Consider the following 26,199-nt stretch of genomic DNA (forward strand, 5'->3'; position numbering starts at 1 on the left):
GCTCGGAGCAAAGTTGTGTTTCAACAAAGTGCCTCTGCGATGCCCGGCTGGTGCTGGGATGGGATGGGATGGGATGGGATGGGATGGGATGGGATGGGATGGGATGGGATGGGATGGGATGGGATGGGATGGGATGGGGGGGCTCTGGCAGCCCCCATGCACAACACTAGGCAGCGCTTTGGGTGCCCGTCCCCCACCCTGGGGATCCCATCCCCACTTGGGTCATCCCACCACCGCAGAACCGGGTCAGTGCCTTCACCCACTGCCCCCCCGCCACCATCAGTGCCTCTGGGGTGTCCCCCCACACTCCCAGTTTGCCCATTTTAGGTACTTGCTGGATCCGTCCCCTCCTGGGCTGTGTCACCCTTGGTGCCAGTGGGCCCGGCACAGGCTCCCCCATGGGTGCTCAGCCCCCAGCCTCACCAAGTGCCCTTTCAGGGGGGTCCCCAGGGCAGAGGGCCCCAGGGTGGGGGTCCCCCAGCTGTGCCTTCCCCCCACTTCCCTGCTGGAGTGAACTCCCCATCCCCATGGGTCACCCCCAAGGGGTGATGGGGGGGTTGATGCTCAGTCCGGCTCCTCGGATCCCCAAGACGCCCAGTGCTCCCCAGTCACCCTGTCTGGGCCCCATTGCTGCCGCTGCTCTGGCTGAGATGAAGGAAGGGCAGGACACCCCCCGGCAGCCCCCCGCAATCTCCACCCCGTTTGCTAACGGGGCCTTTGGTGTGAAATTAATCCTACTAAAAGTGCCGTCATGTGCTGCCCTGTATTTTGGTGGTTTTGTGTGAAATCATAAGCTATTTCATGTTTAATGGAATGGTCATTGTCAACATCTCATCATGGTAAAGGGAGCCGGGGGGGGGGTGGTGGTGGAGTCGTGGGAAGGGGTGGGAGGAGAAACCAAAACAATGAACCGTGTCCCCGTGTGGTCCGGGACGCTCCAGGCTGCCAGTGGTAGCAATCAGGACACATAACCACGGACGTAGTTATATGCGGTGCTTTTATTTCAGTGCTGGGAAACCAGGGGTTCGCACCCAAAGCTGGTTCCGACAACTGATTCAAACTACACTATATTTATACAAGTTGATCACATACATATTCATTACAATTTTTGACAACCATTAACATATTCCACACCTATTCTAACACAAACTGTCTATCTAAGCGATGCTAAGTAACATTCGCATGTTTATCAGTTGTTTCTCAGTTACCTGTTTTAAAGAATGGGTCATAAATCTATGTCAATTTGAAGAATAGGGTATGGTTATATAAGACTATGCTTGAATGCACCTCTACTTGGACACAGCCTGAAAAACTTCAAAGTAAGGTAAAACCTTGCATACAGCATCCTGGACACCATCCTTGTTATAAATGAAGACGAGTTTTTGAGCTAATCAGTTAATTTTATTAAGCAAGCGAATTTAAAGCAAGCGGTAATTAGGCAAAACAGCGCTGGGTGACCGGGGGAACTCGGTTCCGCCAACGGCACAAACACTCAGCTTTCCGTATGTGCTTTTATATGTTATTCACTCGTTCACGCGCTGGGACACCTTGACGAATTAACCCCTGGTTGGCTAGTTGACAATGTCCACGCGCTACCGGGCGCTTTGTTATCTGATGCACCATCTGGGCGCTCTGTCATCCGGTGCACTATCCAGGTGCTCTGCAACATCCGGGCACTTTGTTATCAGTTGCACCATCCGGGCGTTCTGTTATCCGGTTTCCTCCAGATGTTGACCTAATTACTATTACAAAGTTCTACAAAACATCATCAATCTTGCACAAGCGTAGTTATTGCTTACAACAATATGCATAATATGATTGAATCCTACTCGATTTGCTCAACAATAACAATTTTGACCATCACTTATTACAATCCACAAAACCAAACACAGAAGAACCTTGGATACAGTTTACAAAAGTTAGTTCAACTGTAACACCAGTACTGGTCCAGCACAGTGGGGACCCGGTCCCCTGTCCCCTCCTCGAGGACAGGGCGGTGTGTTGGGCGCTTGTGCTGCCCCGTTTGGAACACCAGTACCCGACCCACCCTCCGGACCCAATCTATCCCCGGAGCACGGACATCGCCCCTCCCCGAGACCTCCTGCGGGCGTGACCCAGCACCCCAGTGATACCACAGCACCCCGACTGACACCCCTACATGTCCCGCCGTGTCTCGGTGCCCCGAGCCCAGGACTCCATTTCCAAGGGACCCGTGTGGCCAGGGGTGGCGGGCAGGGCCAGGGGCCGCAAGGACACAGCGGTGCTCCCGGTGCCCGCCCCCCCGAGCCGAGCGGGGCGGAGCGGCAGGACTACACCTCCCGTGCTGCCCCGGCGGCGGGCGGCCCTCCCGGGCTGACGCTGCCGGCGGCTCCCGGCGCCGCCTTTGTCCGTGCGGGGCTGGCGGCGCGGCCCCGGCGCAGGTAGGGGCGGCGGGCCCGCGGCACGGGGATGGGCGCTGCTGGCCCGCGGGGTCCCGGCGCTCCCCGGCCGCGGGCATCCCCCGCCGGGCGGCCCCGGGACGGGACCCCGGCCCCGACGGCCTCTCCCGTGCTCTCCCCTCCGCCGGCCGCCCCCCAGCCCTGCCGGACCCCCCCGCACTCCCCTTAGGGCCCGGCTCCCCCCGGCGCTCCGGCCTTTCCCCGGCTCGCCCCGTGGCCCCCGTGCAACGCGGACACGCTGCTCCGTGTCCCAGCCGCCCGGGCCCCCCTGGATCCGGCCCTGGCGGCCCCGGCGCTGGGAAGGGCTGGGCTGGGGCCGGGCCGGGTGCTCAGACCCCCGGGACACCCCGCACATCTTCCTGCTGCCCTTGTGGGGCACCGGAGGAAGATTTGGGTACTCGGGAGCTTCCAAAACCCCCTTTTTCTCGTGGCTCTTTCTTGCGTTTACTGCAAGATGGCCGGGTCGCTGGGCAACGTTCTTTGGGTCGGTCCTTTTCCCGGTAGCTGTGAAGGCTCGGGGTGCAGGGAAGGCAGCTGTGGGCAGGTGAGTGAACTTGTGCCCCTGATTCTTCATGAAAATGTTGTGCTTGCAGGGACCATCTGTCCTGGCTGTGCTGGTGCGGCTTGTGACGGGACAGGCACCTCGTGTGGAATCCGGAGCATCCCGCCTCCCTCTTCCCGGATCAATACCTGCACGGGCCTCCATCTCCGCGCCGAGAGCAGCGACGCGCCGGGCTCCAGGCTGCTGCGGCAAGGTGGGGGTCAGGCACGGCCCCGGCTCTGGGGACACCATGGGCTGGGATTGCCATGGGTGGTGCTGTGTGCAGCAGTGTCAGCAAAACACCTGTGGGACCATGTGGGGTGGGGGTCCCTTGGTGTGGAATGTTGTGGGACAGAAGTGTTTTGAGCCCCGCTGCGGTGCAGCGTGCTCCCGTTCCTGCCCGCTGAGCCGCACCACGGGCAGGGGCAGGCAGGAGCGTGCCTGCTGCCAGGCCTCGGGCCAGCCCTTGTGTCACGGTGCTGTGTCCGGTCCTGGTGGGTGATCTGGCTTGTGGGATGGGTGTGAGACAGGGCACAGTCTCCACTGCTCCTGCGTGGGTCCCTAATCTGGCATGAACAGGGGAAACCTGCCTGTAAGCCTGCCAGCCCTGCCCCTCTCCTGGCACAGCTGGTGGGGTGTCCCCAACCCAGGGACCTGCTCAGAGAGCCCCCAATGCTGCAGTAACCATGCTGTGCTGCCTGGCTGTGCCCACACCGCCCCTCTGCCCTCGCCCTTCCCTTGCACAGGATGCTCTGAGCATTCCCAGCACTGCCTACAGGTTGCCAGAGCCCCCGGTGCCAGCGGGGCCCTGCCCGGCAGGGGCTGGATTTTGGGAGAGGTGTTTAGCAACCATGCGGTGGGGTGTGCTGAGCCGGGTGTGCTTCTTGCTGCAGATGTCGGTGACGTTTGAGGACGTGGCGCTCTACTTCTCCCCCGAGGAGTGGGCAAAGCTGTCGGGCTGTCAGCGGCAGCTCTACCGGGAGGTGATGCTGGAGAACTACCAGATGGTCGCCTCGCTGGGTGAGGACTCTCTGGAACCTCGGAACTAGGATCAAGAGGGAATTAACACTTGTAACTGAGCTGGAGTTCTTGAAAAGGAAAATCCAGCTCTGCCTGATTGCTGATGTAGCTTTTGTAATTGCAGGTTTTAACCTGTTTGGCAGCCCCTAGTGTAGAGTGTTCCTGGGAGAGAAAATGGGATGGGATGGGATGGGATGGGATGGGATGGAATAGCCCATTTGAAATGGAAGGGACTTACAATGCTCATCTAGTCCAGCTGCGTGACCACTTCAGGGCTGACCACAAACTGCAGCGTGTTGTTACAGGCATTGTCCAAATGCCTCTCAAACAGGGACAGGCTTGGGGCATTGACCACCTGTGCAGGAAACGTGTTCCCTGATTTGACCACCCCCTCAGTACAGAAATGCTTCCTCACATCCAGTCTAAACCTCCCAGGCGCAGCTTTGAGCTGTTCCCAGGTGTCCTGTGTGCAGGAGAGTGGCCGAGGTGACGGGGGCGAGGCGAGAGTGTTAGCATTCAAGGACACATAACCACGGACGTAGTTATATGCGGTGCTTTATTTCAGCGCTGGGAAACCAGGGGTTCGCACCCAAAGCTGGTTCCGACCACTGATTTGAACTCTACTACATTTATACAGTTTGGTTACATACATATTCATTAGAATTACAACGTGTATACTGCATATTCATTAGGTTACACAATTATTTCACAATATCAGTTGCAACACCTTGGAATGACCCTAAGTATGCACAGTGTCCTCTGGTGGTCGTTTTGGGGGTCTTCAGGATGAAGTAAGTAGTCTTCATCACTGGTGTACTTTTCACCTTTCATCACAGCACATGCGCACTCTTCACAAAATTATAAAAATTCTTGGATGATAGCAAATGTACCTTCTCAGCACATCTTATCCTCTCAAGATAAGATAAGTACTAACTTTTAGTTCTCTAAAATATGAAACTCATATACAACCTGCATAGTTTTTAAGATAAGGTAAGAATCTTGGATACAGTTTACAAAGCAAAATGTAGCTAACCATAACAAGAGGAGGCTGTAGGTGCAGGGATGTGGGGGCTGAAGCTGCATCCTGGCAGGGACAGGAGAGAGGAGCGGGGTGGGGGGGATGCTGGGGCTGTGGGTGCGGGGGCCGGTGCTGCTGTCCCGGCAGTGCGGGAGAGGGGGCTTCTCTCTGTGCCCCGGACAGGCTGGGCCACCGTCAAACCAGAGATCATCTGCAAGATGGAGCGAGAAGAGACACCGTGCGTGCCAGAGCCTCCCAGGAAGCGGCAGAGGCACCAGAGCCCTGTGCCAGGTGGGTATTGGGGAGCATGGGGGGTTCACTTTCCCTTGCCCCAGATGCTCCGTGTACCAGGAAGTGGGGGGTCTGGCGGGTTGCCTGAGGTGCTCCCCATGGGCCAGGACCCCACCTGCCCATGCTGTCCCTGGCAGTGACCCCAGCCTGTCTTCCCCAGGATCCGTTGGCCCCAGGACCCAGAGGGTGGCCAATGGTGTTCCCGAGGGTGGGAGTCAGTTCAAATGTTCTCATCTTCACTGCCTCCCAGACTTTCAGCCGCTGGAGAGGAGCCCCCCCACATGCCACAATCACAACAAAAGCTTCGAGAGCCAGACGGTGCCGGATTTCCACGTGCGGAGCCACATGCGTGAGCATCCCTTTCAGTGCACTGACTGTGGCAAGAGCTTCGCAGGGAAGGAGGACCTGCTCAAGCACCAGCGTGTGCACACTGGTGAGAAGCCCTTCATCTGCAGTCACTGCGGCCAGTGCTTCACGCAGGGAAGCCACCTGAAGAGGCACCAGCGCGTCCACACCGGTGAGAAGCCCTTCACCTGCACCTACTGTGGCAAGAGATTCTGCCAGAACAGCGTCCTGATATTACACCAGCGCATCCACACCGGGGAGAAGCCCTTCACCTGCACCGACTGCGGCAAGAGCTTCATCCGTAAGGATTACCTGGTGTGCCACAGGCTTGAGCACACGGGGGAGAAGCCCTTCATCTGCAGCCACTGCGGCAAGAGCTACAAGGAGAAGAAACTACTGCTGACCCATGAGCGCCTTCACACCGGGGAACGTCCCTTCATCTGCACCCAGTGTCTCAAAACCTTCAGGGACAAGAGGACCCTCACCATCCACGAGCGCATCCACACTGGGGAGAAGCCCTACAGCTGCAGCGAGTGCGGGAAGACCTTCCGGCAGAAGCACCAGCAGAACAGCCACCTGCAGCGGGTGCACCGGCGTCGGATGGCTCTGCGAGCGGGCGACCAGTCTTAGAGGGAGGAGCCAAAATGGAGAACCACATCCCAGCGTGGTCCAGGACCCTCCAGGCTGGCTTTACCGCTGTCCCTATGACACAGGGACCTAACTTACTAACTAACTAGCTAACAAAGAGTTAACCACGTAGCAATTACCTAGCTTAGAGCTTTGTGTAACTTAATGTATGAGAAACGGGCTTGCTGACGACTTCACAAAGATAAAAACCCAGCTGCGTCCTTGGGTGGATGAGTGTAGGAGTCAGTCCGAAGAACAGTATTTGCCTCAACATTGCTATCAGGGACTTGGAGAGATACCAAGAAACAAATGTCCTGAGAGAAAGATCTGCGTGATATAGGGAGTCTCTGATACCTGGGACTACAGGTAACAATAGCTGCTGTCCAGAAGATGGATTTCACCTGCTGCCTCAGCCAAACTTGCCCAACCTCCTCCCTGTTACTAAGGCCAACAAAGAGGAGCATGCGCAGGGGCTTGCAGAGGGTATTGAGGTCACCAGCGGACAAGTAAGAGACCCCTGAACACGAGGCGGCGCAGGCGCAGACAGGTTCTGGCAAGCGAAGCGGGGACTATTTGGGTCTGTGCAGTTAACTCTGGATCATGAAACGAAGGTGGAGATTGGCCTCAATCCATGGGAGAGAGGAGGGGTGAGGCGCTGTTGCTTGGCATAAAAGAGGGTTCCTAACCGAACCTCGGAGAGATCTCCCCACAGATCATGATGGAGGACCAGCAGCATGCTGTTCGGGACCTGGGACCATAGGGACACCTTTGGACCTATGCTGGTAGCTATAATCCTCTTTCCTCCCCTTTTCTTTCCTTTTTCTTCACTGTCTCTACCACGTGCCGCTTTATGGGCAAAATAGTAAAGTTACACTGTTTGGTTGAATTATAACCCCTTGGCATTTCGGTTGCCTTAATTTTGCGCTTCAAGATCAAGGTAAAAGAACCGTCCTGAGTCCACCGAATGGATCGTGACAATGAGATAATGGGAGTCTTGAGAACAAAAGAAGAAGATAATCCAGCTGTAACCAGCTCACCAGTTTGAGCCTCAGCCAGCTCAGCATACCAGGCCAGAGGTAAAGGTTTGCAGCGAGGTAGACTGCAGCCTTCATCCAAAAGACCCCGGCCCACGACCACCAGGACGCACTGCACAGGCGCAACCAGGAGGAGCTGAAGGTGGAGACTATGGAAATGATTTCCCAGAACTCATTGTAATAAGAACCGCCTTCTTGGGGACACATTATGAATATGTATAGGCATTCCTAGAATTTTAATGAATATGTAATACTTTTCAGCATTTAACCAAGTTCGTGGCTGCTGGGGATTTGCACACGTTTTTGGTGGAATTATCCCATGTGCCCAGCGCTGAGGACCTTCTTTATAACCTCACGGGTCGTGAAGTTCATTCCACACGTCACCTAAAACAGGGTCCTTTACCTGGAGTGCATGCAGATGAGCAACATTGTGCACACAGAGGTGAGAGGAGTGGCTGATATGCCAGAAGGCTGTGCTGCCATCCAGAGACCTGGACAGGTTGGGCAGGGAAATATTTAATGAACTAGAACAAGGGCAAGTGTAGAGTCTTGAATCTGGGCAGGAACAACCCCAAGTTCCAGTATAAGTTGGGGAATGACCTGTTGGAGAGCAGTGTAGGGGAAAGGGACCTGGGGGTCCTGGGGACAGCAGGGTGACCATGAGCCAGCACTGGGCCCTTGTGGCCAGGAAGCCAATGGGACCTGGGGTGGGTTAGAAGGGGGTGGTCAGTAGGTCAGAGAGGTTCTCCTGCCCCTCTGCTCTGCCCTGGGGAGACCACACCTGGAATATTGTGTCCAGTTGTGGCCCCTGAGTTCCAGCAGGACAGGGAACTGCTGGAGAGAGTCCAGCGCAGCCACCAAGATGCTGCAGGGAGTGGAGCATCTCCCGTGTGAGGAAAGGCTGAGGGAGCTGGGCCTCTGGAGCTGGACAAGAGGACACTGAGGGGGGACTCATTCCTGGGGATCAATATGGAAAGGGGGAGTGTCAGGAGGATGGAGCCAGGCTCTTCTCAGTGACAACCAGTGATAGGACAAGGGGTAATGGGTTCAAACTGAAACACAAAAGGTTCCACTCTATATTTGAGAAGAAACTTGTTCCTGGTGAGGGTGGCAGAGCCTGGCCCAGGCTGCCCAGGGGGGTTGTGGAGTCTCCTTCTCTGCAGACATTCCAACCCCCTGGACACCTTCCTGTGTAACCTCATCTGGGTGTTCCTGCTCCATGGGGGGATTGCACTGGATGAGCTTTCCAGGGCCCTTCCAACCCCTGACATTCTGGGATTCTGTGATATTTATTTTATTACAGAGCTGTACTGGTACCGAAAAGTCAGCAGTAAAACTCTTTAATACCATTCTGAGAGTTCTAAAAAGCAGGCATTCTTTATTGGAGTGTGCTGGGCACTTGGGTCCATCTAATCGAGCACGCCTATCACTTAAGCTTCCCAGTATTTATTACACATACTGATTACATATTAATTAGTTTCTACCGCTTAGCTTATGCATTAAACATAGGATTTTTACATAGTTACACCTCTTATCAGAAGTCCTTTTTTGGTATTTGAGGGTCTTCAAAGGGGGTCTCTGGTAGTCTTCTTTGTCTGATGCCCCTGAAGTTGTAGATGGCCAGTCCTTGACCTCATTCTTGACCATGCACGTTGTTATCTTGTTGCACCCCAAAAGTCATGTAGTTCTGCTTTATCTTTTTAATGGGTGCTAAGAACATGTTTGCTTAGGTTGTACTATGTCTAGTTTCTGCATGCGTATTGTTCCTTAAAGATTAACGGTTTCCTGCTTCAGTGTTTCTGCCAGTACAAGTCTTAATGCTAGATCAAATAGAATGCCAGCAACACAAAAGTCTCAGTCATTTATACAAAAATTTATTACTGTACACACACCCTCAGTGCAGGCCAGTAGGGCTGATTGGTTACAATATTTGCATGCAAGTTATCTAGTACTATTCTTAACGTGCATGTTCAGTGAGTAGGGGTCTTTCCCTGGAGTGCGGGAGAGGGGGCTTCTCTCTGTGCCCTGGACAGGCTGGGCCACCGACAAACCAGAGATCATCTGCAAGATGGAGCGAGAAGAGACACCGTGTGTGCCAGACGACCCTGGGGAGCGGCAGAGGCACCAGAGCCCTGTGCCAGGTGGGTACCAGGAGTCTCTGTGGGGTTTTTGGGAGTTCAGGGGGTACTGTCTCTTGCCTCAGGTGCTCTGCTGCCAGGAAGGGTGGGGGGGGTTGGCAGGGTGCCTGTCTCACTCCCCATGGAGAGGGGTCCTATGATCCCGTCCTGTCCCCAGCAGCGACCATCACAGAATCACAGAATCGACTGGGTTGGAAAAGACCTCCGAGATCATCAAGTCCAACCCTTGATCCAACTCCAGTCCATTGACTAGATCATGGCACTAAGTGCCAATCTCAGCTTAAAAACCTCCAGGGCCAGTGAGTCCAGCACCTCCCTGGGCAGCCATTCCAATGCCTGACCACTCTCTCTGCAAAGAATTGCTTCCTAATACCCAGCCTAAATTTAAGTTGAAGCCCATGCCCTCTTGTCCTATTGCTGACTGCCTGGGAGAAGAGCCCAATCCCCACCTGGCTAGAACTGCCCTTCAGGTAGTTCTAGAGAGTGCTGAGCTCAGCTCTGAGCCTCCTCTTCTCCAGACTAAACAAGCCCAGCTCCCTCAGCCTCTCCCCATAGGGCTTGTGCTCAAGTCCCTTCCCCAGTCTTGTTGCTCTTCTCTGGCCCCGCTCCAGCACTTCAATCTCTTTCCTGGCCTGAGGGGCCCAGAACTGAACACAATACTCCAGGTGTGGCCTCCCCAATGCAGAGCACAGGGGAAGGGTCACTGCCCTTGTCCTGCTGACCACGCTGGTTTGGATCCAGGACAGGATCCCTTCAAAGTCCAACAGAGAATGGAGGTTTTCCTTGCCCCTCCTTTTGTTATTAACATATTTAAAGAAGGACTTTTTATTATCCCTAACAGAATTGGCCAAATTAACTTCAAATTGCACTTGTGTTTCCTTGATTTTTTTTCTGCACGATCTAGCTATTTTCATAAATTCTTCATAAGTAGCCAGCCCTTTTTTTCCACAGTCGATAAATACTCTTTTTATTTCTGATTTCCTTCAGAATCTCCCTGTTTAGCCAAGCCGGTTGTCTTCCCCGCCGGCTAGCCTTTCGGCACACTGGCCTCTCCTCCCCAGCAACTGCCAGCCCCAGGTCACAGAGAGAGGCAGAGGATGTCCCTGAGGGTGGGAGCTGGGGGATCCAGTTGAGGCGCCCTCATCCACGGCCCCTCCCAGCCCCCCAGCAGCAGGAGAAGAGCCGCCCCACGTGCCCTGAGTGCAACAAGAGCTTTGGGAAGCAGGCGACGCTAAATGTCCACATGCGGAGCCATACAGGCGAGAAGCCCTACACCTGCTGCCGCTGCGGCCAGTGCTTCAGGCACCATAGCTACCTGAAGAAGCACCAGCGCATCCAAACTGGTGAGAAGCCCTTCACCTGCACTGACTGCGACAAGAGCTTCAGCCGTAAGAATTACCTGGTGAGTTACAGGCGTGAGCACAGCGGGGAGAAGCCCTTCATCTGCAGCCACTGCGGCAAGAGCTAAACGGAGAAGAAGACTTTCATCATCCATAAGTGCCTCCACACCAGGGAGTGTCCTCCCGTCTGCACCCAGTGTCCCAAGACCTTCAGAGACAAGAGGATCCTCACCATCCATGAGCGCATCCACACTGAGGAGAAGCCCTACAAGTGCAGTGAGTGCAGGCAGACCTTCCGGCAGAAGTACCACCTGAACATCCACCAGCAGCGGGTGCACCAGGGTCCATGGGTGGTGCAGGTGGGTGACCAGTGAGAGAGGGAGGGTCCATCCCCAGTGTGGCAGGATGCAAACCCCCCTCTCTCCCCTTCCCTCCTTCAGTATGGAAGGAGTAGGCACATCTCCCTCTCTCTCTGCTGTTTGAGGCCAACAGCTTCTTTTGTTTGGCCCCAGAGGCCCCTGGCCAGGGCCATTAGGAGAAGGGAGTGCCGAGGCGCCAGGGAGCCGCTGGGCACCTGCGGCCAGTGTGGGGGATGTTTGGAGGCTTCAGGGGCACCCACAGCCAGTGTGGGGTGCAGAGAAGCTTCTAGAGTGCCCACAGTCAGATCTGATCAGCCAATATAAAAATGGGATTCTCGTCGAGACTCCGCCCATTGTCGCGGGTCTCTTGGAGCACGAGCAAGATTCTGCCACCGAGAGCTCCCCCCAGGATGGAGACTCAGCTTGCCTCGCCGCCACGGGTGTGAGTAAAACTTCTCGCAGAATTGCGAGTATATTTATACTTTCCGTGCACATATGCACGTGTAACTTTCCATGCTCAATACGCGCACGTGTAAAAATTATTTCCTCGCACAATTGCGAGTGTATTTTCTTTCTGTGCACATTTGCATGTGTAACTTTCCGTGCACATTTGCACGCTTACTTTCCGTGCTTAATACAAGCACGTGTACTTTCCGTGCACATTTGCACATGTAACTTTCTGTGCTCAATATGAGCACGTGTATAAATTATTTCCTTGCACAATCTCGAGTGTATTTTCCTCCCGTGCTTCCACATAAGCATGTGTAATATTCCGTGCACATTTGCACATGTAAGTAAATTAACCCTCGCAGGATTGCAAGTGTATTATAAATTAATCCACGCAGAATCGCGAGTGTACACTTCCCGTACTCACTACGAGTACGTGTATCTCTTTAAAAATAATCCCACACCGTGTTCAGGCAAGTGCGTACTTCTCCGGGACTCAGGGATGGCTCCAGCATTGTTTTGGGTGAAGCCATGTGCATGCACTCTGTGGACCGCCTGTTGTATTAGTTGCTGCCTCCTTAATAATTTTCCTCAACTGATATCCGAACCTGTATTTAAGTCACTTTTGGAGTGCTAAAACCCTGTTTCTCACCAGTTTAATAAAAGTTGTTTTGGACCCTGTTGTCCCTTAAACTAACCTCGGGGTGCCTCCGGGACACCCAACGCAGACACAGACAGGGGCCAAGCCCTTCCAGTGCGGTGTCTGCGAGAAGCGGTTTTGGAAGGAGAGGCTCATGCTGGCTCACCAGCGCACCCACGGCACCCCCAGTCTGCAGCCGCCTCCGCAGCCCGGCACCCCCTGAATCTGCTGCTGAGGGGCCCGTGGGGCGCTGGGAGCTGGTGTGGGGTGGCTGTGTGGGGATGTCGTGGTTTTGTTTGGGTCAGAGTTAATATTCTTCCTACTAGCTGGTATAGTGCTGTGTTTTGGATTGAAGATGAGAAGAATGTTGCTAATACGCAGATGTTTTAGTTGTTGCTGAGCAGTCAAGGACTTTTGATCTTCTGGTGCCCTGCCAGCTGGGAGGGGGCACAGCCGGGACAGCTGCCCCAAAGTGGCCAAAGGGCTGTTCCTTACCATATGGTATCATGCCCAGTATAGAAACTGGGGGGACTTGGCTGGGGGCACTGCAGCTCAGGGACAGGCAGTGTCAGACATCGGTCAGTGGGTGGTGAGGAATTGTGTTGTGCATCACTTTTTTGTATATTCTTACATCATCATCATTGTAATTATTCCTTTCCTCTTCTATTAAACTGCCTTAATCTCAACCCATGAGTTTTACACATGTCACCGGATGAGCCCAATTTAAGTTTAATGTTAATCATTTAGCCTAAAAATAAAAAGTTTTAAATAGAATGAAGCCATTAGATGTATAATGTTGTGTGAGTTTTAGTGTACTGTCTGCTTCGTGTTACCTTGTAGCTAAATTTGCGGACATCTTAAACTGTGTGTTGTAAAGATCTGCTCATATTCAACCAACTTGTGTCTACTTGAGCAAAACAAAGCAGCTACAAACTGTCAGCAGAACCTGCATGTTTTATAAGGCCTGTTTTGTACCTCATAGAGCAAAACAGGATCCACTTGAGTCAAGTAATGTCATCAAGGCCAGCATGAAGTGGCTATGGACTATCAACAATGTCTGCAGCAACAGAAGATAAGGGCTGGTCTGAAGACAATGAAAGGATCCAATATGAAGAAAACCGTAGGGAGAAATATATCTATTGGACTGGATCATCATGTGAGCGACAGGTAAATAGTCCATGTAGGACTTGTATGCTGGGCTCGGCAGCTCTGCAAAGGCAGCCAGCTCCAGCTGACCCTGCTCCTGGACCACTCCATTCTATTGTTTATTTCTATGAGCTTTGATGCCTGAGAGGTTGCTTCATGAGACCTGGGATCCAGACTTAGGAGCGACCTGGCACCAGGCCCTGGAGGGGAGGTGAGCAGGTTGAGATGCAGAATGATGACACTTGGATTTCCCAGCCAAGTGATATAAAGAATCAGGTGTGGACATATACTCCTTTGGCCATAAACTCAAATAATCCCTTACCCTCTGTGTCTCTTAGACATGTACAGTTGATCAAGTCTGTGTCTGAGTTTGGATCCAGCAGCACCTGGACTCCTCTCTCAGAAGGAGTTTAGAGAGCAAGAGGTTCCATTCTGAACCTCCTGATTCAACAGGAGGGCCTCCCTCTACCCTTTCACATCTCCCATCCCTGTATAAATCACTCTAAAACAACTTTCACCCGATTCTCCTTGGCATATTTCCCCCATGGAGGAAGTATTAGAGTGAGCGTTGTCATCAAACTGTGTTACTTTATTTTCTTTAAGTGATGTGAACGCTGCTCTGTCGCAAGCAGGACCCTGAATCACTGTTCTGTGACAAATTGGCGTAGTCGGCAGGATGGCAGGTGATAGCACTGAATTCAGACCCATGGGGTGAGTCCGAGTTCCAAATTCTTAGAAGAATGAGCTTGTGATAACTGGCACAACAGGGAAGATGTGGAAGAACAGCTAAAAGTGGCCAGGGGCCATATAAAGGATGGAAAGGGAAAAGGAAAGATTTGCAAAATGTTGGGCACCTTCCTAGAAGCTACTTGTCAGGAGAGGAAAACCCTAAATAGAGAAAAACAAGATCTGAGGGAGCAAATAGAAGGTAGGAAAGCTACCGAGTGATTATTGTCCTTGGAAACTGAGCAGCTGCAGAAACAATTACAAGAAAAAAAAAAAAAAAAAGATAAAACCCAGAAATTTGAGGAAAAGAGGAATCCCGGTGTATGGCAGATGCACTCAACCCCAGCCAAACCAGCAGCAGTTTGGTCCAGGCTCCAGAGGAGGGAAGGGCCTGAGCTGTAACCAGGCCAAGAGCTCCCTCCAGGAGACCCACAAGAAGCAGAACAGCACAGTGAACACCAGTGGCTTGTGGGTGCAGGGAGTCTCGTGCAGACTTTTCCTACTTTGTGCAATTTGAGTATGATTCAACCGCTTCATTCTACAAATACAACAGCCTGAATGAGCCACTTTGAGCTCTCCCTGCTAAATAAGTGAGCTGTGTGGCAACGGTTTTACTACTCCCAGGTCAGTGGATGAGTCCAATTCAGGTTCAATATTAGTCATTTAGCTTAAGTAGATGCACACCAAATGTAATGGATTATTTAGAGATATAAGGCTATATGATTTTTAATATACTCTTTGATTCATGTTACTTAGTAGACTAGATTTGCCGAAGTTTTAAACTCGTATTTATTAAAAGCAACTGCAGGCTACACTAAACGCCTGCAAGATAAAGTCTAGCTTGCATTTTGATGGGAAAAATGGAACTGACTGGGAAAACAATGGTCCAAGGCTAACACAGACACATCACAGACATCTGCATAGGGGGGGCCTATTTTGCACATCGCCAAGAAGAAAGGATTTATCCAGACAAAACGGCACCTGCAAAGATACGGACCAAAACCAATGTCTACAAATGAACAAAACAAAGGTCCATGTGGAATCAGGGTAAAAGGGTCCAATGGGGAGCAAAGGACCTGATGGTGAAATTTTGCTATTGAACTGGATCTTGGTGTGAATGGTCTGTAAAGATATAAATGTTTGTAGTTCTCTGTGCTTGGGCAGACCTCTGCACAGGTACCCAGCTTGAGCCAGCCCTTAGGCTATTTTACTCTATTAAATTTTTTTTTCTGAGAATTTTGTTTCCTGAAAGTTTGCTTTGCATGTGGTTACTGGTCTCCCCGAAAGTTTGTCTCTGGAGCTCTAAGTACAGGCTCTGGAATGTACGGTTGTCAGGGATAGAAGAATCCCGAACATTTGCATCGTGACGGATATAAACCTCGCCTGAAATTTTGTCTCTGGAGCTCCAAGACACAGCCCCTGGAGCAAACAGTTATCAGGGAAAGAAGATGCCTGAAAGTTTCCTTCGTGAATGGATGCAGGCACCTGGAGAGAAGGTAAGCAGCATTTGGCTTGGTATATCTCCCCTATGCAGTAAATAACAGAGTGAACCTGCCACCGAACTCTTTAAGGTCGTGCTTCTCTTTAAGAAACCTAAACATTGTTCTGCAGCAAGCAGAACCCTAAATTATTCCCTGTGACACTGGTAACAGCTTCGGGAGGAGGTGTCCAGGCTGAGGAGTACCAGGGAAGCAGAGGAGGAGATTGACTGGTGGAATTGCACTCTACCACCCCTGAGACAGGTACAGAAGCCCACCATGGCACAAGAAACAAGGGACCCCCTACTCTCAGGCCACCAGGCAGAAGGAAGAGACCCAGGACATGGGGGAGAACGGGAGCAGGTTAATGCTCCAGGCAGCAGGCGAATACACCTTCAGCCTGCCCTGCCTTCTCAGGTGCCCGTACACAAGAGGTATGAGGCCCTGGAAATGGATGGGCAGACAATCGGTGATGCGGACAAAAGCCCTTCTGGAATGGAAGAGTTGTCTAGGCAACCTACCCCCTGCATCAAAACCACTCTTGTTAAGACCAAAAGCGGGTAGTTCCCCCCTTTCTGAGAGGAACAGAGGGTCCAATATGCCAACCAGACCCAACCCACAGCAAAGTCTGCTGCCTCCCTGGGGCCAGGGCAAGAGATGTTACTGGAAAACTCCTTAGGCTGGTAAGGTTCTCAGGCTGTTACCCATTTTTGGTTCTCCATGTCAGCAGCAAAGAGATAGCTCGAAGCCCTGGTCTACAGAACCATGACTGTGAGAATGATAAACTCCCAGCCAACCCCCAAATTGTGCAGGATTTACTGTTTCAGCAAGATGGGACCTTAAGGGATTCATCTGAGGGTACTTAAAGAGACAACTGATGTCATAGAGAGACCTCTCTCCTTGATTTTTCAACACTCTTGGGAATGTGGAGAGTTCCCAGTTGACTGGAAGCTGGCGAACATCCCAGTCTTCAAGAAGTGCAAGAGCAATGACCCCGGTAACTGCAGGCCTGCCAGTCTCACTTCTGTACCTGGCAAAATGATGGAGAAGATTATCCTGGGAGGTACTGAACTCTGGTCAACAGCAAGTTGAACAAGAGCCAACAGGGTGTCCTGGCAGCCAAGAGGGTCAACCCTCTGCTGGGTGCATCCAACACAGCATGGCCAGCCAAGCAAGGAGGGGATTGTCCTGCTCTGCTCTGCACTGGTGCCACCACATCTGGAGCATTCACTGTGTGCAGGGCTGGGGACACAGGATAAAAAGGAGATAAAGCTACCAGAGAGGGGGTAGAGGAGGCCATTAAGTTGGTGAAGGTTTGGAGGGGAAGCCGTATGAGGAGCAGCTGAAGTCCCTGGGTTTGTTCAGCTGGAGCAGAGCAGACTGAGGACAGAGCTCATGGGGCTGCAGGTTCCTCAGCAGGAGCAGGAGGGTCAGGGCTGAGCTCTTCTCTCTGCTGAACAGAGACAGAACCCCAGGGAACAGCAGGAAGACGTGGCAGGGGACGGTCAGGTTGGACTTGAGGAAAAGGTTCAAGAAGAGTTTGGACAATGCCCTCAGAAACATGGTAGAAATTTTGGCGTTGTCCTACGTGGGGACAAGAGTTGGACTCGATGATCCTTCTGGGTCCCTTCCAGCTCTGCACATTCTATGATTTTGTTTCAGTTTCACTGGGTTTTCTGCCATATTTTTCTTGAAAATTTGCCAGTTGCACCAGATCCCAGGGAGTGTTTTGCCAATGATACCACGCAGCACCACCCTGAGGTACTCAAGACCGTCCTAATGATACGTCTGACTTCATATTCAGAAAGGTCTGAGATAGACAAGAGTGATAGTCCTGCGGTTCACTGTCATGAGGGTCACCCTGTATATTTCCATCCCATTATTCAGGGGACACAATTAGTTTCCACATCTGTAGAATATCAGGGGCAAAATGAGCCCGCGTAAATATAATTTCCATCTTTCCCTCCATTTCTGGGTTTTATCTTTTTCTTCCTGTAGCTATTTCTGCAGCTGCTCAGTTTCCAAGGACAGTAATCACTCAGGAGCTTTCTTACCTTCTATTTGCTCCCTCAGATCTCGTTTTTCTCTATTTAGGGTTTTCCTCTCCTGACACGTGGCTTCTAGGCAGGTGTGTAACATTTTGCAAATCATTCCTTTTCCCTTTCCATCCTTTATATATGGCCCCTGGCCACTTTTAGCTGTTCTTCCACATCTTCCCCGTTGTGCCAGTTATCGCGAGCTCATTCTTCTAAGAATTTGGAACTCGGACTCACCCCATGGCTCTGAATTCAGCAATATCACCTGCCATCCTGCTGACTACGTCAATTTGTCACAGAACAGTGATTCAGGGTCCTGCTTGCTGCAGAGTGGCGTTCACATCACTTAAAGAAAATAAAGTAACACAGTTTGATGACAATGCTCACTCTAGTACTTCCTGCATAGGGGAAATATGCCAAGGAGAATCAGGTGAAAGTTGTTTTAGAGTGATTTATACAGGGACAGGAGATGTGAAAGGGTAGAGAGAGGCCCTCCTGTTGAATCAGGAGATTCAGAATGGAACCTCTTGCTCTCTAAACTCCTTCTGAGAGAGGAATCCAGGTGCAGCTGGATCTAAATGTAGTCCCAGACTTGATCAACTGTACATGTCTAAGAGACACGTAGAAGGTAAAGGGAAAACACGTAAGGGATTATTTGAGCTAATGGCCAAAGTATTCTATGTGCTCACCTGATTCTTCATATAGCTTGGCTGGGATTTCCAAGTGCAGTGAATGAGGCATGGACTCTCAGTAAGGGTCGCGGAGAGACATTTATTATAAACTCAGGCTTTCATTTATACTTCGTATGGTGCTTACTCAAGCACTTGATGATTTGCTTAGTTAGCCATTACATAAGTGATATATTTTGTGTTTCCAAAGTTACTGCCATACATGCTTTTTAATCTATCACACACTATTCCCCTGTCCTTAATGTATGTGTTCCTTCCTTTTTTCTATCACGTAGCATACAGTCCCACTGCTTGTTCTCACACTCGCCGACTCTTGTGGTTTCTCACAGGACTGATCTCAGCGTACTGCCACATCCATGTTTCATCCTGTATCTCAACCTGCTCACCTCCAAGTCACTCTGAAGTCTGGATCCCATGTCTCTTGAAGCAACCTCTCAGGCATCAAAGCTTGTAAAAATAAACAGTTGAATGGAGTGGTCCAGCAGCAGGGTCAGTTCGAGCTGGGTGCCTTCACAGAGCTGCTGAGCCCAGCATTCAAGTCCCTGAGTAATTATACCCTCACAGTATATATCATTATACCTGCCCCTCATGTGATGTTCCCATCCAATACTAATATTTGAGTCTGGGGTCTTCTTGATTCTCACTGGATCCTTACACTGTCTTCAGTCAGACCCTTATCTTCTTTTGCTTCAGATGTCATTGATAGTGCATAGCAACTTCGTGCCAGCCTTGAAGATATTATTGGCCTCAGGTGGGTCCTGTTTTGCTCTACAACGTGCAAAACAGCCATATCATGCAGGTGGTGTTGATGGTTTGTAGCCGCTTTGTTTTGCTCAAGTAGACACAAGTCTGGTGCATATAAGCAGAACTTTACAACACACAGTTTAAGATGTCAGCACATTTAGCTACTAAGAAACGTGAAGCAGATAGTATACTAAAAATAAAACAATCTTACAATTCTAAGTGATCCATGCTATTAAAAATGTACTTATTTAAGTTAAATGATTAACATAAAACTTAAATTTGGCTCATCCAGTGATGTGTGTAAAACTCGTGGGTTGAAATGAAGACAGTTTAATAGGATAGAAGAGAAAAAGAATAATGACAACGATGATGATGTAAGAACATACAAAATAAGTGATGCACAACACAATTGCTCACCACTTGCTGACTGATGCCCATCCCGTCTCTGAGCTGTGGTGCCCCTGGCCAAGTCCTCCCCGTTTCTATACTGAGCATGACCTCATATGGTAAGGAACAGCCCTTTGGCCACTTTGTTTCAGCTGTCCCGGCTGTGCCCCCTCGCAGCTGGCAGGGCACCAGAACCTGAATAGTCCTTGACTGCTCAGCAACAACTCCAAACATCTGTGTATTAGCAACATTATTCTCATTCTTGATACAAAACAGCACAATGCTAGCTAGTAGGAAGAATATTAACTGTATCCCAGCCAAAACCAGGACATCCCCCCACAGCCACCATCAAAACAGCCCCCAGTGCCCCACGGGCGCTTCAAGAGCAGATTCAGGGGGTGCTGGGCTGCGGAGGCGGCTGCAGGCTGGGGGTGCCGTGGGTGCGCTGGTGAGCCAGCATGAGCCTCTCCTTCCAAAACCGCTTCTCGCAGACACCGCACTGGAAGGGCTTGGCCTCTGCCTGCCCCCCGACCAGGGACAGACCCCCTTTTTCCCACTGGTTGGCCTCTGGCACCACCCCTGGGCCATGGTGCACCTGCTGGTGGGTCTTCAGGTGGTGTTTCTGTCTGAAGGCCTTGCCACACACGTCACACTTATAGGGCTTCTCCCCAGTGTGGATGCGTTCATGGATGGTGAGGTACCTCTTGTCATTGAAGGCCTTGGGGCAGTGGGTGCAGGTGAAGGGCATCTCCCTGGTGTGAATGCGCTCATGGACAGTGAGGGTCTCCCTACGACTGAAGCTCTTGCCGCAGTCAGTGCAGGTGAAGGGCTTCTCCCTGGTGTGGACACGCTGGTGCTTCAGCAGGTTTGACCTGCTGACAAAGCTCTTGCCACAGTCAGTGCAGGTGAAGGGCTTTTCCCCGGTGTGGACACGCTGGTGGATGATGAGCTCCTTCTTATCCCTGAAGCTCTTTCCACAGTCGCTGCAGACAAACATCTTCTCCCCAGTGTGGATGAGCTGGTGCCTCAGCAGTTGCTGCCTCTGGGTAAAGCTCTTGCTGCAGTCGGTGCAGGTGAAGGGACGCTCCCCTGTGTGGATGCGCTGGTGGATGACAAGTTTCTTCTTCTCCCTGAAGCTCTTGCCACACTTGCTGCAGGTGAAGGGCTTCTCCCCAGTGTGGATGCGCTGGTGACCCCGCAAGTGCTGCCTCTGGACAAAGCTCTTGCCACAGTCAGTGCAGGTGAAGGGACGCTCCCCTGTGTGGATGCGCTGGTGGCTGATGAAGTTCGTCCTCTCCCTGAAGCTCTTGCCGCAGACGGTACAGCTGAAGGGCTTCTCCGCGGTGTGGATGCGCTGGTGGTTCACCAGCACATTCTTGAAGCGGAAGCTCTTGCCACAGTCAGTGCAGGTGAAGGGCTTCTCCCCAGTGTGGACACGCTGGTGCCTCAGCAGACTCTGCCTGCTGACAAAGCTCTTGCCGCAGTCGCTGCAGGCAAAGGGCTTCTCCCCGCTGCGCACACGCTGGTGAGTCAGCAGGTTCTGCTTGTAGATGTAGCTCTTGTCGCAGAGAGTGCAGTGGAAGGGACGCTCACGTATGTGGCTCCACACATGGGCATCCAGTGCTGTCTGGCTCTTGAAGCTCTTGTTGCACTTGGGGCACGTGGCGGGGCTCTTCTCCAATGAATGGGCGGCTAGGAGTCGGGGGGAGACGTGGGTGCCCCAACTGCCCAACTGATCCCCCTTTCTCCTGCCCAGCTGGTCACAGGCTGCCCCACCAGCCCCCCACCCTTCCTGGTGCATGGACCACCTAGGAAAAGGGGATGGTGCCACTTGAACCCCACACACCTCTGCCAGACCCTTGGTACTCACCTGGCACAGAGGTCTGGTGCCTCTGCTGCCCCCCAGCGGGGTCCGGCAAGCATAGAGTCTCTTCTTGCTCCATCCTGCAGATGATCTCTGGTTTGACGTTGGCCCAGCCTGTCCGGGGTACAGAGAGAAGCGCCTTCTCCCGCACTGCCGGGACAGCAGCACCGGCCCCCGCACCCACAGCCCCAGCATCCCCCCCACCCCGCTCCTCTCTCCTTCTCCTGCCAGTCTGCCTGGCAGGGTAAAAGCTGCTACCGCAACCACTATGTCAGCGCTCAGACAGCAATGGCGACAGCTGGATTTTCCTTTTAAAGAGCTCCAGCTCAGTTAAAGGTCCAAATTCCAGCTTGACCCCAGCCCAACATCACCAGAGAGAGTCCTCACCCAGTGAGGAAACCATCTGGTAGTTCTCCAGCATCACCTCCCGGTAGAGCTGCCGCTGACAGCCCGACAGCTTTGCCCACTCCTCGGGGGAGAAGTAGAGTGCCACGTCCTCAAACGTCACCGACATCTGCAGCAAGAAGCACACCTGGCTCAGCACACCCCACCGCATGGTTGCTAAACACCTCTGCCTAAATCCTGCCCCTGCCGAGCAGGGCCCCGCTGGCACTGGAGGCTCTGGCATCCCGAAGACAACCCCAGGAAATCTTGGAGCATCCTGTGCAAGGGAAGGGTGAAGGCAGAGGGGCGGTGGCACAGCCAAGCAGCACAGCATGGTCACTGTGGTACACAGGGGGCTGCGTCAGCAGGTGCCTGGGTGACACTCCACCGCTGTGCCAGCAGTGGGGCAGAGCTGGCAGGCTTAGAGGCAGGTTTCCCCTGCTCGTACCAATTAGGGACCCACGCCAGAACACTGGGGACTGTGCCCTGTCCCCACACCCATCCCACATGCCAGATCACCCACCAGGGCCGGGCACAGCACCGTGACACAAGGGCTGGCCCGAGGCCTGGCAGCAGGCACGCTCCTGCCTGCCCCTGCCCGTGGTGCGGCTCAGCGGGCAGGAACGGGAGCACCCTGCACCGCACCGGGTCTCAAAACACTTCCCTCTCCCACCAACTGTACCAACCAGACTCCCAACCCAGCTGGTCTCTCGGGTGTTTTGCTGACGCTGCTGCACCATGGAACCAACCACGGCAACCCCAGCCCACGGTGTCCCCAGAGCCGGGGTCGTGCCTGACCCCCACCTTGCTGCAGCAGCCTGGATCCCGGCGCGTCGCTGCTCTCGGCGCGGAGATGGAGGCCCGTGCAGGTATTGATCCGGGAAGAGGGAGGCGGGATGCTCCGGATTCCACTCGAGGTGCCTGTCCCGTCACCAGCCGCACCAGCACAGCCAGGACAGATGGTCCCTGCAAGCACAACATTTCCATGAAGAAATCAGGGGCACCAGTTCACTCACCTGCCCACAGCTGCCTTCCCTGCACCCCGAGCCTTCACAGCTACTGGGAAAAGGACAGACCAAGGGACCCAAGCAGCTTGGGGCAAAGGTGAGAAAGAGCCACGAGAAAAAGGGGGTTTTGGAAGCTCCCAAGCACCGAAATCCTCCTCCAGTGCTCCACAAGTGCCCTTCCCAGCGCCGGGGCCGCCAGGGCCGGATCCAGGGGGGCCCGGGCGGCTGGGACACGGAGCAGCGTGTCCGCGTTGCACGGGGGCCACGGGGCGAGCCGGGGAAAGGCCGGAGCGCCGGGGGGAGCCGGGCCCTAAGGGGAGTGCGGGGGGGTCCGGCAGGGCTGGGGGGCAGCCGGCGGAGGGGAGAGCACGGGAGAGGCCGTCGGGGCCGGGGTCCCCTCCGCCGGGACCCCGCGGGCCAGCAGCGCCCATCCCCGTGCCGCGGGCCCGCCGCCCGCCGCCCCTACCTGCGCCGGGGCCGCGCCGCCAGCCCCGCACGGACAAAGGCGGCGCCGGGAGCCGCCGGCAGCGTCCGCCCGGGAGGGCCGCCCGCCGCCGGGGCAGCACGGGAGGTGTAGTCCTGCCGCTCCGCCCCGCTCGGCTCGCGGGGGCGGGCACCGGGAGCACCGCTGTGTCCTTGCGGCCCCTGGCCCTGCCCGCCACCCCTGGCCACGCGGGTCCCCTGCAAATGGAGTCCTGGGCTCGGGGCACCGAGACACGGCGGGACACGCCGGCTGGTGGGGACAGGCCAGGTGGCTGTTGGCAAACATTCCTTTGCCTTGTCTACTCGGACGGGTCCCATCTCCCCCTCCCAGGTCAGCAAAATTAGACCTATGCAATGCAACAGCTACAGATCATTTAGAACAGAAAGATGGGGATTGGTTGAAAGGCATCCCCTAACTCTTGGAAGAGACACTAATTGACACACCACAATTACAGGCAGGATTGGTTTCTGAAATTCTGAGGCAGCCAACAGACCTTGCGTATCAAGCTGTGATAAAGGTGCCTGAAACCGACAAAGCAGCCAAATCATTTACAACTATTAATCAGGATCCCAATGAGAATTACAAGCAATTTATTGATCCTCTTCAAGAAGCCATCAATAAGCAGGTTGAAAACTTAGAAGCTAAGGACACGCTGGCGTTGAAATTAGCAGTAGAGAATGCTAATGTTTGCTGTCAACGTGTTATCTGCGGGTGTTGCAGTACATATTACGTGTTTCTGTGTATTGCCTCTCTGAAAATCAAGCCGCTTGTCAGGAATGTGAGTTAATTGTTTTACTGGTTGTTGTTAGAATTGTTTCTTTGTCGTGTGTGGCAGAATGCAACCCCCCTCTCTCCCCCATCTCTGCCCCCTCTCTCCTCCATCTCTGCCCCCTCTCTCCTCCTCCTTTCTTCAGTTTGGAAGGAGTAGGCAGGTCTCCCTCTTTCTCTGCTGTTTGAGGCCAACAGCTTCTTTTGTTTGGCCCCAGAGCACCCTGGCCAGGGCCATTAGGAGAAGGGAGTGCCAAGGAGCCAGTGAGCCGCGGGGCACTCACAGCCAGTGTGGGGGATGTTTGGAAGCTTCAGGGGCACCCACACCAGTGTGGGGTGCAGAGAAGCTTCTAGAGTGCCCACAGTCAGATCTGATCAGCCAGTATAAAAACGGGACTCTCGTCGAGACTCCGCCCATTGTCGTGGGTCCCTCGGAGCACGAGCAAGATGCTGCCGCTGAGAGCCCCCCTCCCTGGGATGGAGACTCCGCTTGCCTCGCCGCCACGGGTGTGAGTAAAACTTCTCACGGAATTGCGAGTATATTTATACTTTTCGTGCACATTTGCACATGTATTTTCCATGCACATTTGCACGTGTACTTTAAATTATTTCCTCGCACAATCGCGAGTGTATTTTCCTTCCGTGTACATTTGCACGCGTAACTTTCTGTGCCCAATACGAGCACGTGTATAAATTATTTCCTTGCACAATCGCGAGTGGCCACCGAGAGCCCCTCGCACAATCGCGAGTGTATTTTCCTCCCGTGCTTCCACATAAGCACGTGTAGGATTCCGTGCACACTTGCACGTGTAAGTAAATTAACCCTCGCAGGATTGTGGGTGTATTATAAATCTACCCTCGCGGAATCGCGAGTGTACACTTCCCGTACTCACTACGCGTACATGTATCTCTTCAAAAATAATCCCGCACCGTGTTTAGGCAAGTGTGTACTTCTCCGGGACTCAGGGACGGCTTTGGCATTGTTTTGGTGAAGCCATGTGCATGCACACTGTGGACCGCCTGCTGTATTAGTTGCTGCCTCTTAATAATTTTCCTCAACTAATATCCGAACCTTTATTTAAGTCACTTTTGGAGTGCTAAAACCCTGTTTCTCACCGGTTTGATAAAAGTTGTTTTGGACTCTGTTGTCCCTTAAATTAACCTTGGGGTGCCTCCGTGACATGGTGTAATTACTCCGCAAAACCTTCTCCCCACTTTTCCCACTCGCGCTGCAGGCAGCCCTGTGCTTCCCCCTCGGTTTTTACTTATGAGATGGGGTCAGAAACGACTGTCTTCAGTCGTGTTCCTAAGAAAGCGGTATTGCTAGGTGTTTTGAGACATAAAAAAGCACTTGGAAATACGAGGAAGTAAGATCTTGTGAAATGTTATGATCGATGGTGGCTGCTGTGTCAGTGAGATGAATGGGAAAAGTGGCTGGAGGATAGAACCTTGAAGTATAACACTGTGTTTCAATTCATGTTGGTTTTAAGGCGAGAAGAGCAGGACAAAATAAATCTCTACCAGAGATCGTTAGATCATTACAGGCAGTTTCACAGGTGGGACGGTTTGAACTTCAGCAAGCTGAGAGAGAATTAACTGATAACACACAGGTCACAGGAAACTTGCTGAAGTCTGCAAGATACTTTCCTCATTAACCTGTTTTCTTTGTGGGTGTCTGTCTAAGCATGTTGCAGTTCTAGTAGGTCTTTGTTGTGTGGTATGGTGATTTCACAGACTGCTAAATGAGAATCCATGGACTTCAAATGTGCATTTTGTGATAATACAGAAGATCATGAGTAATTTAGTTCTTTACTGCGTGAATGTGATGATAAGATTTTGTGTGTAGTAGCTGTTATTTTTCTTTCTAGCTTTATTCCGGCATTCAGACTTGCGCAGCTCTGTGATAGGCTGGGTCTCATCTCGGTGTACTAAACTTGGCTCTTTTGTATGCACAGTAGGTAAAGAACTCTTTTTTTGGGATAACAGTTGCAGCGCCCCAGATGAGACGCTAATCAAAGCCTTGCCCAGCCCAGCTTGCTAGGGCAGCGGGGGCGGGTGCCGATGGGGCTCCAGCCGCACTGACCTGTTTTGTCAGGAGACCCAGCGGTGCCTCCACCTGGCTGAGCAGTGAGCGGCCCAAAGGTGCAATGCTAAAATCGAGATATTGTCTTGATTTAGTGTAACTGTGATCTATCTGCATATTTGAACTTGGTGTTTGGTTGCATACCTGAGCTCAGTATTTTAGTTT

At 52.8% G+C, this 26,199-nt stretch overlaps 2 protein-coding genes across 2 annotated transcripts; one reads left to right on the top strand and one right to left on the bottom strand.

Moving 5' to 3' along the window:
• Window positions 1-3,075: 3,075 nt before the first annotated feature.
• Window positions 3,076-12,977, top strand: LOC309441343 (uncharacterized protein). The gene is made up of 5 exons (XM_082055976.1): window positions 3,076-3,193; window positions 3,873-3,999; window positions 5,201-5,308; window positions 5,559-9,455; window positions 10,440-12,977. Exons 2-4 carry the CDS (start codon window positions 3,873-3,875, stop codon window positions 6,281-6,283), a joined length of 960 nt encoding a protein of 319 aa, XP_081912102.1. The 5' UTR covers window positions 3,076-3,193; the 3' UTR covers window positions 6,284-9,455; window positions 10,440-12,977.
• Window positions 12,978-18,381: 5,404 nt separating this feature from the next.
• Window positions 18,382-23,153, bottom strand: LOC309438063 (uncharacterized protein). Its single transcript, XM_082048970.1, has 5 exons — window positions 22,769-23,153; window positions 22,497-22,658; window positions 21,696-21,822; window positions 21,315-21,422; window positions 18,382-21,136 (listed from the first exon to the last, which is right to left on the bottom strand). Exons 3-5 carry the CDS (start codon window positions 21,820-21,822, stop codon window positions 19,836-19,838), a joined length of 1,536 nt encoding a protein of 511 aa, XP_081905096.1. The 5' UTR covers window positions 22,497-22,658; window positions 22,769-23,153; the 3' UTR covers window positions 18,382-19,835.
• Between the last annotated feature and the right edge of the window lie 3,046 nt (window positions 23,154-26,199).

Source organism: Streptopelia decaocto (genome assembly GCF_964273445.1).
Source record: "Streptopelia decaocto genome assembly, chromosome: 1".
Classification (NCBI taxonomy): Eukaryota; Metazoa; Chordata; class Aves; order Columbiformes; family Columbidae; genus Streptopelia; species Streptopelia decaocto.

What these genes read in the sequence shown, in the direction of transcription:
- LOC309438063 (XM_082048970.1), bottom strand. Translation starts at nt 21,822, where the DNA reads ATGTCGGTGACGTTTGAGGACGTGGCACTCTACTTCTCCCCCGAGGAG. An exon ending in CCAGATGGTTTCCTCACTGG is followed by an intron (nt 21,423 to 21,695) that starts GTGAGGACTCTC and finishes TACCCCGGACAG; the next exon opens with GCTGGGCCAACGTCAAACCA. An exon ending in GCACCAGACCTCTGTGCCAG is followed by an intron (nt 21,137 to 21,314) that starts GTGAGTACCAAG and finishes CCCGACTCCTAG; the next exon opens with CCGCCCATTCATTGGAGAAG.
- LOC309441343 (XM_082055976.1), top strand. Translation starts at nt 3,873, where the DNA reads ATGTCGGTGACGTTTGAGGACGTGGCGCTCTACTTCTCCCCCGAGGAG. An exon ending in CCAGATGGTCGCCTCGCTGG is followed by an intron (nt 4,000 to 5,200) that starts GTGAGGACTCTC and finishes TGCCCCGGACAG; the next exon opens with GCTGGGCCACCGTCAAACCA. An exon ending in GCACCAGAGCCCTGTGCCAG is followed by an intron (nt 5,309 to 5,558) that starts GTGGGTATTGGG and finishes ACTGCCTCCCAG; the next exon opens with ACTTTCAGCCGCTGGAGAGG.